The 19,316-nt window shown below is 40.3% G+C and overlaps 1 protein-coding gene and 1 pseudogene across 50 annotated transcripts in view; one reads left to right on the forward strand and one right to left on the reverse strand.

Annotated features, from left to right (window-relative positions):
- JHY (junctional cadherin complex regulator) overlaps window positions 1-19,316 on the forward strand; it is an 89,029-nt gene that overhangs the window by 40,533 nt on the left and 29,180 nt on the right. For 34 of the 50 annotated variants that reach the window (XM_081541362.1, XM_081541385.1, XM_081541383.1 and 31 more), the window contains 3 exons: window positions 3,582-3,695; window positions 12,881-13,542; window positions 18,919-19,213. In XM_081541362.1, coding sequence (XP_081397488.1) covers window positions 3,582-3,695; window positions 12,881-13,542; window positions 18,919-19,213 — 1,071 coding nt within the window. The remainder of the gene's footprint in view (window positions 1-3,581; window positions 3,696-12,880; window positions 13,543-18,918; window positions 19,214-19,316) is intronic. The other 16 variants (XM_081541375.1, XM_081541392.1, XM_081541389.1 and 13 more) reach the window with 1 other exon arrangement.
- Window positions 2,490-3,116, reverse strand: LOC145526223 (AN1-type zinc finger protein 6-like; annotated as a pseudogene).

Here is a 19,316-nt window from a genome sequence, read left to right on the forward strand (position 1 = left end):
TATAACTCCAAACTTCCCATCTCAGCCCAAGTTCAACTGTTGCATGGTATCATGAAGGTTTCCACTTGCAGAGTAGGTAATCACTCAAAACCTGTCGATAACTTCCATTTGTAATAAAACACCAAAAACTCCATGATCCAACAGTACACTGTGTTCCTGTATTAGCAGTGAGAATTCAAACATGAAAAAAGTTTTACTTTCATTTTTTTCCCTCTTTACAGATCAACCTTTTAAACATTGAAACTTTCACACTATTTGAGTTGGGCAGTTGTGATCAGGAGGCATTTGGATAGAGGGCTGCACCCAAAACAAACAAACAAACAAACAACAAATTGTCTTTCTTGTGCCAGAGAAGCCACCTTGAATAAGGAGTGAGGTTAGCGTCACTGTCAAATGCTTTGTTGTTGAGTCGCTCAGTCATGTCTGACTCTTTGCGACCCCATGGACTGCAGCACACCAGGTTCCCCTGTCTTTCACTATCTTCCGGAGTTTGCTCAAACTCATGTCCATTGAGTCACTGATGCTTGCTTACTAGTTAATATTTAACAAGTATTTTTGCCTTTCTGCACCAAATACTAGTCCGTATGTATAAGTATGAAGTAAAAGTCAGCCACACGGGGAGAGTTTAAATGCAACCATGCAGACCCTAAACCCCAATGCACTTTCTGAAAGAGGGGTTGACTTATTCTGTGTTATTTCAAAGGGCAGAGGGATAGAAATTACAAACATATCACTGCTCTTACAAGGAACAGCCTTGTAGAATTTGGGCTTTCCTGGTGGCTCAGACAGTAAAGAATCTGCCTGCAATTTGGGAGACCCGGGTTCGACCCCTGGATTGAGAAAATCCCTGGGAGAAGGAAATGGCTTCCCATTCCAGTATTCTTGCCTGGGGAATTCCATGGACAGGGGAGCCTGGCGGGCTACAGTCCATGGGGTGGCAAAGGGCCAGACACGACTGAGCGACTTAACACTTTCACTCATAGCAGTTAGGTTTCTCAAAGATGGAAAGAGTGTTCATCATTAATGAAACAGAGATTCAGAGATCTAACATTTTATTACTCCAGGGGGTGGTTGGAAGGATTGGATCTCCCACAGCAAGGGACTATTCACAAGCCACCTTACTCCGCCTTCCTCTATCCATCTATATGAATACTGACAAGCCGATTCTCCCGCCTGGAGAAGGGGCATGTGATTAGGCGGTGAGGGGAGGAAGGTCGACCAGGGATCCACGGAAACACCAGAGGGTGTGCTGGATTATCTTCAGAATCTCTGCCACCTTTAAGATTGCGGAACTTTAAGTTTGTTCTCTGAAATGCTACCCGGTGACTAGAATTCTATATAGCGCAAAGACAACCTAATTTCTCGACTTAAAACAGGCAGCTAGGGGCTTTCCCTGGTGGTTCAGTGGTAAAGAATCTGCCTGCAATGCAAGAGCCGCAGAAGACCCGGGTTCGATCCCTGGGTCGGGAAGATCCCCTGGAAGAGGGCATGGCAACCCACTCCAGTGTTTTGGTTTTTTTTCTTTTTATGGTTTTCCTTTTTATTTAATCAAAGACAGTGGATAAATATAAATACAGCACAATTACTTAAGACCATTCTTCATATTGCATACACACAGACCGATGAATGTAATCTTAAAAGAAACCTGCAGTCAGCAATGAAATGCGTACAGCTTTTCCTTCCCTCGCTCAAAAAAATTTAAAAACACACACACTTAGAATCGCATCCCTGGTGGCTCAGACACTAAAGCGTCTGCCTGCAATGCGGGAGACCTGGGTTCATTCCCTGGGTCGGGAAGATCCCCTGGAGAAGGAAATGGCAACCCACTCCAGTATTCTTGCCTGGGAAATTCCATGGATGGAGGAGCCTGGTAGGCTACAGTCCATGGGATCTCAGAGTCGGACACGACTGAGCAACTTCACTAAAATTACATCAACACACGCTCTCCTGTGACAAATGATTCAGACTTAAATAGTAGGTGCAAAGAAACTATATGCCAACATATGTATAATCTTTGTCAGTGAAAATCAGAAGCAGCCATAATGATTAATATATATTCAGTTACTGATAACTAGCTGTACCCTAAAGGGCATTATCAACACAGAAATTGTGCTGCAGAGAAAAGCTATACACAATGAGAAAATAAAATGCAAGATTAAAGCATGCATGTTTGATACTGGGAAAAATCACAGCCCTCCAAAATTTCTCCATGTTTCTTATAAAAGCCCTCTGCACTCAACTAAAATTAAAATGATCTTAAAAGGATAATACTCGCAGAGTTTACCTAAGTCTTTTCAGCCACAGAAACTGCATTGGAAATAAATGTTCAGAGTAATTTTCAAAACAAAAACAAAAATCTATTCTTCTGATGACATGCATGATTAAAGGTCTGTGCAAGATACATTGCTCTACGTTCCCAAAGACTAGGGGGAAGAAACCTCGTCAGTTTTTAGTTTGCAGATAATCAAAGGATTTTGTATTCTAGCAGTTCAAATCTTCTGGATCTTTTCACCAACAACTACTGGATTTTCTTTTCTGATCTTCTCAGCACCATCAGTTTTGTAATTGTAAAAGCAGTTGTGTACATCTGAGTAATGGTGTACACTGCAGTAAACATTTCCATGCTGCATTCAAACCCAGTAAGTCCCACTTTCTTCCTGCGCATGAAACAGAGATTCTTTTTCTGTTTTGGCTTTTCAAGAGACTTGGCTTTGCTCTTCAGATGGCTGCTATGCCATTTCTGATACTGAAGTCTGCAGATCTTCTGTTTCCGGTATTGCTTTGTCCATAGATGTGCTGTCCACTTGGGAAGACACAGATTCCGATAAAAGTGACTGATGTGATACAAGGCTTGGCTACATAGATGAAGATGTAGAGTCTAGTGTTGACTGAGCTTCAGGGACACTGCCATCTGTGCCCTGGGCTGGTAAAGACTCAGATGGATTAGTGACAGAAGGTACAGGGGGGCTTATTTTACCATCACCATTCTGAACTACTATTTGAAGATGTTCTTTATTGCACACTGAACACTTGCCATTCGTATCAGGGTTTCCATAAAATCTGCAGCCAGTGGAACAAAGCACAGGCACTTGGCTGTGATTAGTTTCTTAAGCCATGTTCCCCTGTTGTGTACCTGGTGACGGCTCTCTCTGCCTGACACGCTGCCCACTGCCACCAACAGCCACCCGTGAATGGGGACAGGTGAGGCCGCTGAACTCCTGCTGGCTCCGGGCCCACTGCCGCTGGCCCTTCCCCACTCCAGTGTTCTTGCCTGGAGAATTCCATGGACAGAGGAGCCTGGTGGGCTACAGTCCATGGGGTAGCAGAAGAGTAGGACACGACTTAGCAACTAAACAACAATAACAACAAAATTTGACTTCAAAACACCAATTCTCACATCATCCCCGCAGGAGAAAACATTGTTTATTCCTATTTTCCTTGGGAATAATCCAGGTACCTAAGGTACCTGAGATGAATGATTGAAATGAACCATAGGTGAAACGTAACACTGCAGGACCTCTTTCGAGAGTACAAACTAAAATGAATCCAGTTAACATGCTGTCTATGTTTTACCCCTGCAGATCTCCTACCCCGTCAGAGTAACTGACAAGACATCTATTCAGAATGCCAGAGAGACTGGAAATGTCGCTATTGACCCTGAAGACAAATGGCATCAAAGAGCCCAACAGCTAAAGGTCACCTGCTAGATTGAATTTTAAGTGTGTTTCAAGGGTTACTGTTGGATCTAAGTGATGTTCTGCAGCTGACATCTTATCACTTAAGGGTTTATCCTTATGCCTGAGAATAGTTACCCACCTTCTGATGGGTAAGACGACTTCTGCCCAGATGGGCCATTACTTGCTCAGCCAGCCAACCCTACCCACTTTCCCAAAGTTCTCTTTCCTAGAGGAAAATCATTATATCACTCTGAAGACATTCAGAGGAATGGCCTAGAGACGATACAGGCAGGTCCAAAACATTGTCTGATCCTGTGCTGTTCCCAAGTCTGTTTCCTGGGGATTTCCCTGGTGGTTTAGTGATTAAGACTCCATGCTTTCATTGCAGGGGGCCTGGGTTTGAACCCTGGTCAAGAAATAAGGTCCCACATGCCACACAGCATGGCAAGATAAAAAAAAAAAACAAAAACAAAAAAACAAAACAAGGTCTGTTTCCTTTTGGAGTTGTCAATCACATTGCATCCCTATGTGATGGGGGGGGGCGCAGTCCTTAAAAATGGGTGGGAAACCCCAGAGCCTCAATGAACCCTCATTGGCATAACATGAAACCCTACCATCTAGTAATTTAGCGTGATGACATCCCTTTGAGGGTCATGGATTTACTACTCTGAAATCACAATGTTGTTTCAGGGAAGATTTTTGAGAAGCTATCCTCACTGACTGTTTTTCTAGAAGAATCAAGAAAAGGTCTAGCAGCTGATTTCTTCTTGAACCAGTATATAGCGTTATATGTAGCAGTGACTCTTGGACTTCCCTGGTAGCTCAGATAGTAAAGAAGCCACCTACAATGCAGGAGACCTCAGTTTAATCCCCGGGTTGGGAAGATCCCCTGGAGAAGGGAATGGCAACCCAGTATGCTTGCTGGGAAACCCAATGGACAGAAGACCCTGGCAGGCTACAGTCCATAGGGTCACAGAGAGTCAGATATGACTGAGCAACAAACTTTCAGAAGGAGAAGCCCTTTGAAATCATCCAGCCTATAGAGCCTGTTGACATCACTAGTTAGAACTATGTTCAGTGGAAAAGCAATAATAAGAATAAAGCTCATTCCAGGGAATTCCCTGGTGGTACAGTGGTTAAGACTCTGTGCTTTCAATGCAGGGGACGTGGGTTCAACCCCTGGGCAGAGAACTACAATCCCACATGTTAGGTAATGCAGGGGAAAAAAAGAAGAAGAAGAAGAAAGCTCATTCCAGTTTCAGAAATATTAGAGAAGAGGGACAGCTCAAATCATCTTTTTTTTTTCCTACCACAGTGGCCTCCAGGCTACTTTCAGAGTTGCAGAAAAAGAAATGAACTACAAGGTCCATCCCCGCTGCAAAAGCTATGAATCTAAGATCATTTATCTCTAGTTAAATTACTATGGAAAACACACTTGAAGCATGTAAGATTGTCACAACCTCTAGTTTTCACACTTGTCACTATGAAAAATTGTAGGCATCTCAGCCAATGATAAAAGAATCAAGGTAAAATCAGGGTGCTTAATGCATGGCATGACCCTAGGCAGAGACAAAAAAAAAAAAAACAAAAACTTTGTAAACAAAAAAATCAGAAGAAAGCAAAAAGAAAGCTGTTGATGTTCTCTGAATGTTCTAGATTCATTCGGTTCTAACCCACTCCTGAGTAAAGACAATAAGGAGCAAAACATCTCAAGTTGTTGGACCTAGAAAGATGGCCACACAGTGCGGCCCAAAGAATGTTTCCCTTTCTTTATTCAGAATGGATTTCCTAGCTGCCCGCTGCACCCAACACGCTTTCTGGACACTCAATGTACAAACTTCCAGGCTGCCTTCCTTATTTTTTTCCCTTTGGCCCCACAGCACATGGGATCTTAGTACCCCGACCAGCGACTGAACCCATGCCCCATGAATTGAAACTGCGGTGTCTTAACCACTGGACTGCCAGGAACGTCCCCAGGAGGCCTTTCTTTCTTCTCTTCAATTACCCAGCTCCATTGCCTTTGCTCTGGTTCCCCTCCTCCTCCTGCCTCTCCCACGGCATCCTGTCATGCCTGTGGTCAGGACCACTCCTCCAGGGTTTACCCTGTTTGACCTTTGTCCCATTAGCTGCTGTCTGTGTTTCTTTTGTACCAGCTATACTCTAAGTTCCTTGAGCCTTAGCATTGTATTAATTTTGTATGAATTTTTCTCTCCACTTCCTAGGACATTGCTTTGCCCAAAGCTGATGCTCAATATTTAATGGTGTACTCAGTCACTCAGTCATGTATCACTCTTTGCGATCCCATGGACTGTAGCCCACCAGGCTCCCCTGTCCATGGGATTTTCCAGGCAAGAATACTGGAGTGGGTTGCCAGTTCCTTCTCTGGCGGATCTTCCCACCCAGAGATCAAACCCACGTTGCCTGCGTCTCCTGCATTGGCAAACAGATTTTTTACCACTGCGCCACCCAGGAAGCCCAATAGTGGATTAGAAAACCATTTATAGGTCATTTAGTGAATCTTAAGTGAAAACGGGCCTCATTTGAAATCTTTTTCTTAAAAGATGACTTTCAAAGAATCTACACATCTTTTAGTAAACCTACTCTAACCATGAGTAACTCTTACTAACAAGAGATACCTCTATGTGAAATCAAAATAATTCAGACAATAAATAATTATTGAATACCTACTATGTTCCAACCACCAGCTTTCAGGTGCCTGGCCCCAAAGACATGGATCTTTTAAAACTCTTTAGGAAAAAAATACAAATAAAACTTAACAAAAGACCCTTTTAAAAATGGTTCCTATGCTTAAGGAGCTCAAAACAGTTACGCAGTCATCAGAATGCAGTAATATGAAAGTCGGCATAAAATGCAGTATAACTAAAAGAGCACCTAATTCTGCCCTAAAAAGATGGCAAAAGCCTCTTGAAAAGACATGGAATCTAAGCTGACCCTGGAAGGATGAGTCAAAACATGCCAAGCAGACAAAGGAGAGCAGAGGAATGAAAGGGGGAGGGGGGAATCTAGGCTGCCCTGAGAGTTTTACCTGGAGTTCAGTGACTAAAGGGGAAAGTATGAGGAGGGGACAGAGGTTGGGCAGGCTAGCTAGGGGCCAGGAAAGGCTTTCTATCTCAATTAAAAGATTTTTGGCAACTAAACTCGTGCCACAACTACTGAGCCTGTGTTCGTGAGCCCAGGAGCTGCAGCTACTGAAGCCTGCACTTCTAGAGCCTGTGCCTCTCAGCAAGAAAAGCCACCACATTGAGAAGCCTGTGTACCTGTGCCATGAAAAGGGAGGAATGTATCCAACTCATAGATGCAAGTCTCAAAATATTCAGTCCAACTAAGTGATGATGGGACCAGCAATAATAGTTTAAATGACAGAATGTATATTTGTGTGTCTGTCTACGCATGTGAGAGGGAGCAAGAGAGAATGATGAAACGTGGCAAAATGTTAAAAAGTGCATCAGTGAGGATATCTGGGAGTTCTCTGTGCTATTCTTGACATTTTTTTCTGTAAGTTTGAAATACTAGTGTAAGTGTGAAAAAACATAAAGTTAAAGAAAGTGGTACCACAGGATTTAGCAACTAGGAGGTCATCGGTGGCCTGAGCAGAGCAGTTTCACTGGGGCGGTGAGAGTAAGGGTTCACCTGCAGTGCATAGGGGTCAGGATGAGAGCGGGGAAGATGAAGACCAACCTGCATTTTAATATGCTTGGCTATGGATTACGAGATGAGATGTTTGGGGATTTTTTGTTTGTTTTTTAATTTTTACTGGAGTAGTTGCTTTTTTATATATATATAGTATAGACAACTTTGCCGACAAAGATCTGTATAGTCAAAGCTATGGCTTTTCCAGTAGTCATGTACAGATGTGAGAGTTGGACCATAAAGAAGGATGAGTGCCAAAGAATTGATTCTTTTGAATTGCGGTGCTGGTGAAGACTCTTGAGAGTCCCTTGGACTGCAAGGTCAAACCAGTCAATCCTAAAAGAATCAACGCTGAATATTCATTGGTAGGACTGATGCTGAAGCTCCAGTACTTTGGCCACCTGTTGCAAAGAGCTGACTCATTGGAAAAGACACTGATGCTGGGAAAAATTGAAGGCAAAAGGAGAAGAGGGCAGCAGAGGATGAAATGTTTAGGTAACATCACCAACTCAATGGACATGAGTCTGAGCAAACTCCGGGAGATGTGAAGGACAGGGAAGCCCGACGTGTTATAGTCCATGGGGTCACAGAGTTGGACTTGACTTAGTGACTGAACAACAACAATAGTTGCTTGACAATGTTGTGTTAGTTTCTACTGTAAAGTGAATCAGCTATATGTATACATATATCCCCTCTTTTTTTGGGTTTCCTTCCCATTTAGGACACCACAGAGCATTGAGTAGAGTTCCCTGTACTATACAGTAGGTTCTCAAAATGAGTCATCTGTTTTATAGATAGTAGTATATATGTCAATCCCAATTTATCCCACCACCCCCACTGAAGAGATGAAGTTTAACCAGAGAATGAGATCAAGTAAGGAATTTTTCCTTTTTTTTTAATAGAAGAGCTTTAAATTTACCTGTGTGCTTCCCTGGTGGCTCAGACGGTAAAGAATCTGCCCACAATTCAGAAGACCTGAGTTCGATTCCTGGGTTGGGAAGATCCCCTGAAGAAGGGAATGGCAACCCACTCCAGTATTCTTGCCTGGAGAATTCCATGGACAGAGGAGCCTGGCAGGCTATAGTCCATGGGGTCACAGAGAGTTGGACATGACTGAGTGACTAACACTTTCACTTTCACATGCTAGAAAGGATAAGAAACTAGAGATACAGGACCAGAAAAAGAAAGGTGATATGCTGGAAACAAGGTCCCTAAGACCATTTAAGCCTGTGTATTTTCACTTTAAAAATACCAAGAACTGATGGTCATTCTCATCATTTTCTGTGTAAGTGCCTTATCCATACTTGAGATCTTTATTTCGAGTAATCCATTGCCCTTTACTTGTCCATGAGGTCCTATTGTCCTCAATCATTTTGTGCTCTGTGAATCTTTTCCAGATCCCATTTCTATTGTGTACTCAGAAGTGTACAGAGTACTTAGCTAAGAGTCGGAGCCCAGAGGGCCAGTGTAAGAGGGCACACTCCCACCTGCAGAAGATTCTTCCCAGGAGAGAAGCATGTGGTCAAAAGGAAAAGACGAACGTTCCCCAGTTAAGGAAGGCTTCAAAAGGATGAAATAGGATGTTTTCCTTCTTGTCTCTAAATAAAATAACTCTTGCCTCTCTAGATAAGAAATGATAGAGTGAAAGATATGTAGCAACTTTGACTTATCAACGTCAAAGTTCTCGTAATCCCATCCTAAGTTATCTTTCTACCTTTCCAAAGAGCTACTCGTTGGGTTTTGCCTCCAGTGCTTTGAACAGAACTATGATGCATTTGTTCATCCAAACACAGAAAATTAGAGTCAGTTAATGTCGTCTCTAATTTTATTAATATTATCGGATGGAATGTATAACCTGGACTCAAAGAATGTGTATTTTGTTGTTAAGAAACACAGCACAATTGGAGAAGAGATGTAGAGAATGGACCTGTGGACACAGTGGGGGAAGGAGCTGCTGCTGCTAAGTCGCTTCAGTCGTGTCCAACTCTGTGCGACCCCATAGACGGCAGCCCACCAGGCTCCCCCGTCCCTGGGATTCTCCAGGCAAGAATACTGGAGTGGGTTGCCATTTCCTTCTCCAGTGCATGAAAGGGAAAAGTGAAAGTGAAGTCGCTCAGTCGTGTCCGACTCTTAGCAACCCCATGGACTGTAGCCTACCAGGCTTCTCCGTCCATGGGATTTTCCAGGCAAGAGTACTGGAGTGGGGTGCCATTGCCTTCTCTGGGGGAAGGAGAGGGTGGAACAAATTGAGAAAGTAGCACTGACATTTGTAGACTACCCTGTGTAAAATAGATAGCTACACAGGCAGAACACAGGGGGCCCAGCCTGGTGCTCTGTGATGACCTAGAGGGGCAGGATGAGCAGTGGGGTGGGAGGGAGGCGACAGACATATGTATAGTTATGATTGATTTGCGATGTTGTACAGCAGAAACCAACACAACACTGTAAAGCAATTATCCTCCAATTAAAAATAAAAAACACAACACAAAATTCAGGGCTAATCTTGGAGTCCAGGCACAACCCTCAGGACTCTAGGGTTGATCAGGGTGGTTGAGAACAAGACAAGAATGGCTTTTGTTTTAAAGCAGATGAACATTTCGCTTTTACTGAGATCAAAGTGTGCATTCTCCCCTCTGCTTATGTCATGTAAACAGGAAAGTCATGAAAGAGACAGTCAGCTGCTGCCTTTCTCAGGGCTGGGGGCAAACTTCCCTTGGATGGCACAATATGGAGGAGCATTAGTAACTGAGTACAGATCTTACTAAGAAACTATCATCCCAGCATCAGGCATCAGGAGACTCTGGTGCTAATGCCCCGGCCACAGGACTCTGCTCTGTGTGTGCTGGAAAAACCCACTGCCATTAAGCAGTTATTCTGAGTGCGTGTAGTCCGGACTGATTGTGAGTGTTGATAACAAAAGAATCCCAGGGAGAGGGGGATGCAACAGAGGATTTCAGTGCTGATGGAGATTAAATAGCCTGAGAATGGCTTTGTATATTAACTTCAGGGAACTCAGGTCTGGCCCTAAAGAGTGACACCTGATGCCTCAATTGTAGGTAATACATCTTTAGTAAACCACAGATCTCAAGTAGGCTGCTCGGAAGGTGAGACAAATCACATCCAGCCCCTAAATGTCTTTCTTTCCGGAGACTGAAATACCATCACTGGGCACTCACATTTATGTGAATAGCAGATTTAACACTTGAGACAATTGAAGTTTCTCACGAAATGATGAGTCCTTGGCCTTGTTGACAAAGCACCCTGTGAAGAGCACTACTGTCATCTGAATTGTCAGAAGAAAAGGTGTAACATGATTAAGACCAAGTGGTAAGCCAAGACTTCTGGTCTGGTACTCATTGGTGGAATGACTTCGAGTCATTTCTCATTGGTGGAAATGAGAGAGAGAACTGGACCAAGTACAGTCAGATGGCAGCAGAAAAAGAACTCCTGGTCACTTATTTTTCCAGCAGTTAAAAAGTTGAACAAACATGGATGGACCTAGAGATTAGCATACTAAGTGAAGTAAGTCAGGAAGACAGATACCATTTGATACCACTCACATGTGGAATTTAAAATATGTCACAAATGAACTTATCTATGAAACAGAAACAGACTTACAAACATAGAGAATAGACTTGTGGTTGCCAAGAGGGAGGAGGAGTGGAGGAGGAATGGATTGGGAATTTGGGATTAGCAGATGCAAACTATTATATATAGATTGGATAAACAGCAAGGTCTTACACTATATAATACAGGTAACTATATTCTTGTGATAAACAAAAATGGAAAAGGATATTTAAAAGAACATATATATGTATATGAATCATTTTGCTATACAGCAGAAATTGACACAACATTAAAAGTCAACAAAAAGGGCTGAACAAATATTGAAAAGAATAACATCAGCATCAGTAAATATCTATAGATCATAGCAAAGGTGGATCTTTTTTGACCTTCAAGAACAGTGATGACAACCATAAAAAGAGCCACTGTGTTTCAAGAATACACCTGTAAGACTGTAAAATAATTTTCTTCTGGATGCATTACAAGCAAGGATATTCTTAGCCTGTGTATTGGCAGAGCCTCCTTGCCCACGTTTTGTCCATGCAGCTCAGTATACTGCATGGAAGGAAGGACCCTTTTAACTGAAATACAGAAAAGGAAGTTTTTCTTTTTTGGACACTGCAGGTAAAAACTTTAAGGAGCTAATCAGAACCTGGCCAATCTTCCAGAAAGTTCAAAGGCTAAGGAGAACTTACTCTAAGTTTCAAATTGTAAGTCATTCTTATATGAAAATCTGATATAAGAAGTAATATTGTATATTACTATTTTAAATTCAATAATCTCAACCTTATTATAATGAGATATCATGAGAAATAGAATGGCACTAAATGACATTATACAAGAGTAGTATTATACAGTAGTAGTATATTATATAGGAGTCTTGGCAATTATATCAGAAAAATGAAATATCCCTAAAACAAACAATTTGAGCAAAAACATGATTTTTTCATTTCAAGGTTTGTTTTTTTTTTCTCAAACAATCTGGGTAACTTGCACTTTTTCGATTAACTTGGCATATAGATACAGGCCACAGAGGCTTTTTATATGTGTGTTCAGATAGGAAGAAATATGTCGCAGTTATACAGTGCATGGAGGAATATGGTCCTCTGACTGTTTTCAGTAAGCATATAATCATTCTTTCCAAAGGCCTCTTAACTCAGCTAGTTTTTCACAAAGTAATGAGTGCTTTATTCCTTGGGAAATATGTCTAAATGGCTTAGTGCAATATAGTTACATAGTGTATCTATTATACTAGGAGTACATTGTGTTGTTACAAGACTTTGGAAAGCATAAAGACTGCTCTGAAATTGAAATATTTCCCCCAGATGTTTGATTGCCTAAGTACAGGCTATATTAAGGAACAGAAGCAAAACAACCCTTGTGGTTTCACAGATGTCCCATCACCATGCAGACTCTTTTATAATCCTCTGAATAAAATCTAATTTGTTTCATCTGGTGAAGAGGTCATTTCTGGCTTCTGACCTATATGACTAAGATCTGATAATGTGAATTGTATTTCATACTAAACTTGTATTTGGTAGGTAAAGCAAATCGTTGATGTTCTTTCTGGTTAAGATTTTTAATATTTATCTTAGTTAAGACTAATGTGCATATTTTGATGCTGATTTGCACTTCCTCTGTATGCAGCTCTTTAGAGAAAAAAGCTGCTTTCTCCCCCTATGTGGTAATACTTCATTTTACAACATTTTAATTCAAAGACTTGCCCTTAATATAATGCCCCTTCTAAGGTATTTTTTTTCTAGAAAATTCATAATCTGAAATTGCCAAGAGGAAGCTCTCAGCTAATCATCCTCTCATTGCCTGAAGTAAGGAAAGCCCCCTGCATTCTCTTTATCTCCTTTCAATCTCATGATCACCTTCCCAGAAGTCTCAAAACTCCCAGTTTGAGAAACACTAAAATTTTTGTCTTTTAACTTTACATTAAATTCCATCTTTTAACTTCACATTAACAAAAAATATCTTTTTAGGATTACCAGGAACACTGGTCTCAATATGAAAATGCAAAGTCAAGCAATGGACCCAGAGGTCAATCTTCAGAAACAGCCAATGGCCAGCAACCTCCCAGAAGACCAGCCAAGCACAAGATTCGAAAACAGCATAAACACCAGCATGGCCCGAAGTCTTTGGTGACTGAAGAGCTGGTTGACAGTCAAGGAAACCAGAATAACACTTCCAGACATCAGCAAAACCCAAATAAGCCTGTTGATACTGAAGTAACACAGGAAACAGCTGTGATTATGAATGCCACGAACGATGATTTACAATACTCAAGTGTACTGAGAAGCCAGGATCCCAAAGTAACCTCCAATAAATTTGCTCCACCACACCAGGTTTCTGACAAAGTATTACATAAAAGTCCTGCCGGATATTACCCGGTGATAAACACTAATAGAGAAAGAGGACACAATGACCAAGAAGAGAAAAGGTTTTCCTACCAGCAGCTACACATCGACACTCTATCCGATATGCACTTGAACTACCTTCATGAACTTACCAAGAAATTCGCATCCCGCAGCCAGAAAGGCTCTCAGTCTGTTTCTAACATACACATGCAAGCATCAACCAAAAAGAAGAAGCAACCCAAACTGGCTTATACAGAAACAAAGTATAAGAACTTAGAAATACTATGGTAAGAATTCCCTGTTCTCAGGTGGTTTTCTGGAGAAATGAGAGGCTAGAAGAGGGACGATGGGATGGAGGGAAGAGGGCTGGGTTCATGACAGTGGTTGGGCAAGAGGAGAAATTCACCTAACGGACATCCTTGGCTCTGGCCTTCTACCTAAAATAGTCCACTTTTCATGTATTTCTTTTCTTCTTCCCTGTCTCTAGCTTTTCCACTGCAGTTAAACCAGAGACTAGGGGGAGAAGGACAGAGGGACCCTACCAAAAAAGATACAGTTAAAAAAACAAAAAAAAGATACAGTATATCTTGACAATTGCAAGTAATATTTGGAGGAAACAAATTATCTCCAACCCTGTAATGGTAAATCTTAAGAAAATAGTCTAAATGCAGAAAAATTTATGTATGTGCAAAAATATCACCATTTACAGAAATGACAATAATTGAATAAAGAAATGTTTAAGTAAATTATAATATTAAATATCGTGTTAATCATTTAAATGGGCTTCCTTGGTAGCTCAGACTGTAAAGGTTTCACCTTCATTATCCTCTGGAGAAGGGAATAGCTGCCCACTCCAGTATTCTTGCCTGGGGAATCCCATGAACAGAGGAGCCTCGCATGCTACTGTCCATGGGGTCGCCAAGAGTCAGACATGACTTAGTGACTGAAAAACAACACACCCTTTAAAATTATGCTTCTATAGGGAGAAAATGTTGTTATTGTTGTTTAGCTGCTAAGTCGTGTCTGACTCTTGGCGACCCCATGGACAGTAGCCCACTAGGCTCCTCTGTTCATGGGATTCCCCAGGCAAGAATACTGGAGTGGGCAGCCATTTCCTCCTCCAGGGTATCTTCCCCACTCAGGGATGAAACCCTCATCTCCTGCATTGCCAGGTGGATTCTTCACCACTGAGTCACCTGGGAAGTCCTTATAGAAAGAAAGTAGTGAGGTACAAAATTTTACCTAAAAGAGTATGAGCTTCACCTACGTGTTAAAATGTACACAGAAGATGGAAAATGCACCAAAAGGTCAATAGTGTTTATCTCTGGCAAAAGAGTTTGGGATTATTTTTAATTTCTTCTTTATATATTCTGAGCTGTCCAAATTCCCTACAATGTGTATGTATTACTTCTGTAATTAGAAAAATGAAAAGTTATTTTTAAAATCAAGGAGGATTTCTTGATGTCATTCAATCAAATGTATTTATTACACCCGATACAACTGAATATAGGACTAAAATGTTATAGAAGATACAAAAGTAGTATAATGCATGGGAACCCTCAAGGAGCTTATTTTCAAAGTAGAGAGACAATTTTAACATATATGAATTAATCAGAAGATTTCAGTGCTCCACTTGGAGGTGTGGAATGTACATTTAACAAGATTTAGAATTCACTTCCTAGAAGAGATAATGATAGACAGCAGGCATTTTTGTCTTTTTTCCCCTGACTTTAGAGGGAGTGCTGCTAATATTTTGCCATTAAAATATTTAAATTTTAGTACTTAGTGAGATATAGAGGAAACGTCCTATTTCTATTTTTTGCAAAGATCTATCATAAATAGTTGCTTAATGTTATCAAATACTTTTTCTGCATCAGTTGAAAATTTTTCTTTAATTGTTTAATGTGACTAAAGGTATTAACAGATTTTCTAACATTCCACCAAACTTTTATTCCTAGGACAATCCCAACTTGTCATACTATTTTAATAAACTGCTTGATTTGATTTGTGAATGCTATTTAGGATTTAACATTCACATGTAGGAAGTGAGACTGGCTTAAAATTCTCCAATCCGTCACTGGCCTTGTCTGGATGTGTTATCAATTATACCAAGATTATACTAGCCTTAGAATAATTCCCTCATTTCACATCCTCTGGGATATACAATTGGATCTGTTACTGGAAAGTTTCATAGAACTTTTCAGTAAATCTATTTAGTTCACATGTGTTTTTTTGTTTGGCCTTTCTTTTGTTGTTGTTTGTGGGCAGATTTTAAACTTTAGACTACTTACATTTTTGGGGATACTCAAATCTTGAGTTTATTTCCACTATCTTAATTTGTCCTAACCACCCTTTTTTCTAATATCATCTTTTTTAAAAAATATTATCTATTGAACTGATAGAACTTTGTTACTTTCCCCTCTACTGATCTGGAAATGTATATTTTCTATTCTCTTTTTTTAAACTTACATACTTAACTAGTCTAGTGTTAAATTAATATTTCTATTATCCTGCAGACATATTCAAAATCATTGGATTGTTCTAATCCAGTCATCCTTTGTGTCATACATATTCTTTTCATTCAGCATCTTATATCTCCTAATTGCTGTTTTATTATTGCTGGATAGAGTCCAGGCTGTTTTAGATTTGATCGATTGTTTATTAACATCTTTGCTTCCCATCTTTCTTCCATTTCACTCTTCCTTCCTCAAGTAGATCCTTTAGAAGTTGTGTCAGCAAGTACATTTCACTGATAAACTTACCTGAAATTCCTTTACTTCATTCTCTTAAATTACTGTTTAACTTAGTAAAGAATTAAACTCTTTGAAAACACCGTTTTTCTTATTTTCTGGCTTCTGTATTTCTTTGAAAAGACTTTTATCAATGTAATTATCATTCTTTTTGTCTTTTATTCTCTTGTTGGTTTTGAGGTCTCTCCTTTATTTTTTGTGTTTTCAAATTTCATTATGACGTATTTAGTTTGAAATTTATAATCTTGCTTGTGACTTTTCTGGGCTTCCTAAATCTGAAGGTTCATCTTTTTCATAAATTCTGGAAAATCATCACACATTTTCCCTTTGAATACTATGTCTCCCAAATTTGCTCTATTTTCCCTTCAGGAACACACAATAGATATATATTTGATCCTCTTATTCTAGACTCCATGTCTTTTTAACTGTTTCTTATTTCCCATCTCCTCTCTCTCTGTGCTTCTTTCTGAGAAATTTCCTGTTTATAAGTCTCTGGCTGTGTCCAATATGGTCTTTAATGTGTCCATTGAGTTGTAAATTTCAGTAATGGTGCTTTTCATGTCTAGAATTTCTGTATGGTTCTGATTAAAACCTTCCTGTTCCTTTTTCAGAATATATTTCTGAGTTTTTATTTCTTATTTTGTCTTTAATCATTACACACATAGTTGCTTACAAATGCTTTCTAACATTCAGCTATCCTAAATTCTTAGAAATCTACTACTGCTTTGTGTGTGAGTGTGCATGTGTATCTGGGCTCTCTTATTTGGTAGGTTATTTCCTTACATGTTCTAAAATTTTGGATTGTGAACTTATGTATAGCCATATTATCTGTAGACACCTAGGCAGGTTTCAGTGGGGATGTAGCCTTCCAGAGAACTTTTATTTCATACTCTTTTCCACTGTAATTTATTACAGGATACTGAATATAGTTACTTATGATATATAATGTTTTTTATCCATTCTGTATACAATAGTTTCGGCCTTCCCTGGTGGCTTAGATGGTAAAGATCTTCCTGGAATATGGGAGACCTGAGTTGGGAAGATCTTCCTGGAATATGGGAGACCTGAGTTGGGAAGATCCCCTGGAGAAATGGCAACCCTCTCCAGTATTCTTGCTGGAGAATGCTATGGACAGAGGAGCCTGGCAGGCTACAGTTCACGGGGTTGCAAAGAGTCAGACATGACTGAGTGCAACTAACACATATAATAGTTTGCATCTGCTAGTCCCAAACTCCCAATCCAACCCTCCCCCCACCCCTTGGCAACCACAAGTCTGTTCTCTATGTCTGTGAGTCTGTTCCTGTTTCATCGATAAGTTCATTTGTGTCATATTTTAGATTCCACATATTAAGTCATATGGTATTTGTCTATCTCTTTCTGACTTACTTCATTTAGTATGATAATCTCCAGGTCTATCCATATAGCTGCAAATGGCATTATTTCATTTTTATGGCTGAGTAATATTCTGTTGTGTATATATACCAATCTTCTTTATCCATTCATCTGTTGATGAACATTTAGGTTGTTTCCATGTCTTGGCTACTGTAGATACTGCTTCTATAAACATAGGGATGCATAGTATCTTTTCAAATTATACTTTTGTCTGGAGATACGCCCAGGAGTGGGATTGCTGTGTCATATGGCAACTTTATATTTAGTTTTTTGAGCAATCTCTGTACTGTTCTCCATAGTGGCTGTACCAATTTACATTCCCACCAACAATGTAGGCGGCTTCCCTTTTCTCCACACTCTCTCCAGCATTTCTTATTTGTAGACTTTTTAATGATGGCCTTTCTGATTGATGTAAGGTAGTAGCTCATTGTCATTTTGATTTGCATTCTTCCAGAGAACTTCTGTATCTGCTTCTGCCACCTACAGAGGTATCCTTCCTCTAGTATCATTTTTATGTTAATTTCTTGGTGTTGGAGTTCCATGATTATGTAGGTAAGGTAAATTTGAACCCCAAATATTGCCCCAAATTCCCAGAGAATTTTTTTTCTTCTTCTAGTTCAGAGCCTAGACAAAGATAGTCTTGCTCTGTTGTTTCTCAAGGCTGGTGAATGAGTTTTTTAGGGCTTCCCTGGTGGCTCAGATAGTAAAGAATCTGCCTGCAATGCAGGAGACCTGGGTTCGATCCCTTAGTCAGGAAGATCCCCTAGAGAAGGGGATCTTCAAGGGTGAGAGCCTTAATGTAGGTATCTCACTTCTGATTCCCTGCCCTACACAAGGCCAAGGTATGACATATCTAATATCAGAGTTAAATGGTCAAATGCAAGGACTTAGGTTCAAAATTCCCTCAAAGAAAGCTATAGCTTTGGCTCATCCAAAATCTGCTTTAGTTTTAGTTCCTGTTTAGTTTGTGGTCTTTGAAGATTCCCCATCTCTCTTACAAATTCAATTGTATAATTAAGAGGATATTTGTTTAATGTAATCCACCACATCCAGGTATTTTGTGGTGGAAAGGCCTTTGATTTTTCAGAATGATGTTTTTTCTATTCTGAATGCAGTAAATGAAAGTTCTAAGAGCTAGAATATCCTAAAGAAAAAAATAGGATGATATTATGAATAATATAATTATGAAAAGATTAAACTAAAGGACATTAATTTGATTGTCATACATGTTAAGTCACTTCAGTCAAGTCCAACTCTTTGCAACACCATGGACTATAGCCTGCCAGGCTCCTCTGTCCATGGGATTCTCCAGGCAAGAATACTGGAGTGGGTTGCCATGTCCTCCTCCAGGGGATCTTCCCAATCCAAGGATGGAACCTGCATCTCTTATGTCTCCCGCGTTGGTGGTGGGTTCTTTGAGAGTAGTAAATACAGTAAATCAATGGTGCATAAAGACTTTTATGCTAAGTCTTATGTATCTACATTTTAACAGATTTGTGCTTTTTTTGTTTTTCCTTTAAGGAAATTCCATCCTTCCTCTGAGGAACAACCTGCTAAGGTTTCCCCAGATTCCCGGCTCTCCCAGATAATGGAGCAGCATCAGCAGGCCCTGCTGCAGCTGACAGAGGTGCAGCCCCATGAAGGGGCCTCACCCGGCCTCACCCTTCCACCCATACTGTCAAGGGTGGAGAGTGAATCCCAACTCAGTTCAGAGAGAAGCCAAAGAAACCAAGTGAAAATCAGCCGCAGCAATTCTGAAAGCTATCTGTTTCAACTGGAAAAGGGGAAAAAGCATAGGAAAAGAAGCAGCATTAAGGTAATAACAGCATCTTACTTAAACTTTCATTTTGATAATACGCATGGTCCTTGATTTTCATTCCCTTCATCATAGGCCTGGAATAGGGATGCTCCTCTTCCTC

This window comes from Giraffa tippelskirchi, chromosome 11 (genome assembly GCF_054371585.1).
Source record: "Giraffa tippelskirchi isolate mGirTip1 chromosome 11, T2T-mGirTip1v1.2.pri, whole genome shotgun sequence".
Classification (NCBI taxonomy): Eukaryota; Metazoa; Chordata; class Mammalia; order Artiodactyla; family Giraffidae; genus Giraffa; species Giraffa tippelskirchi.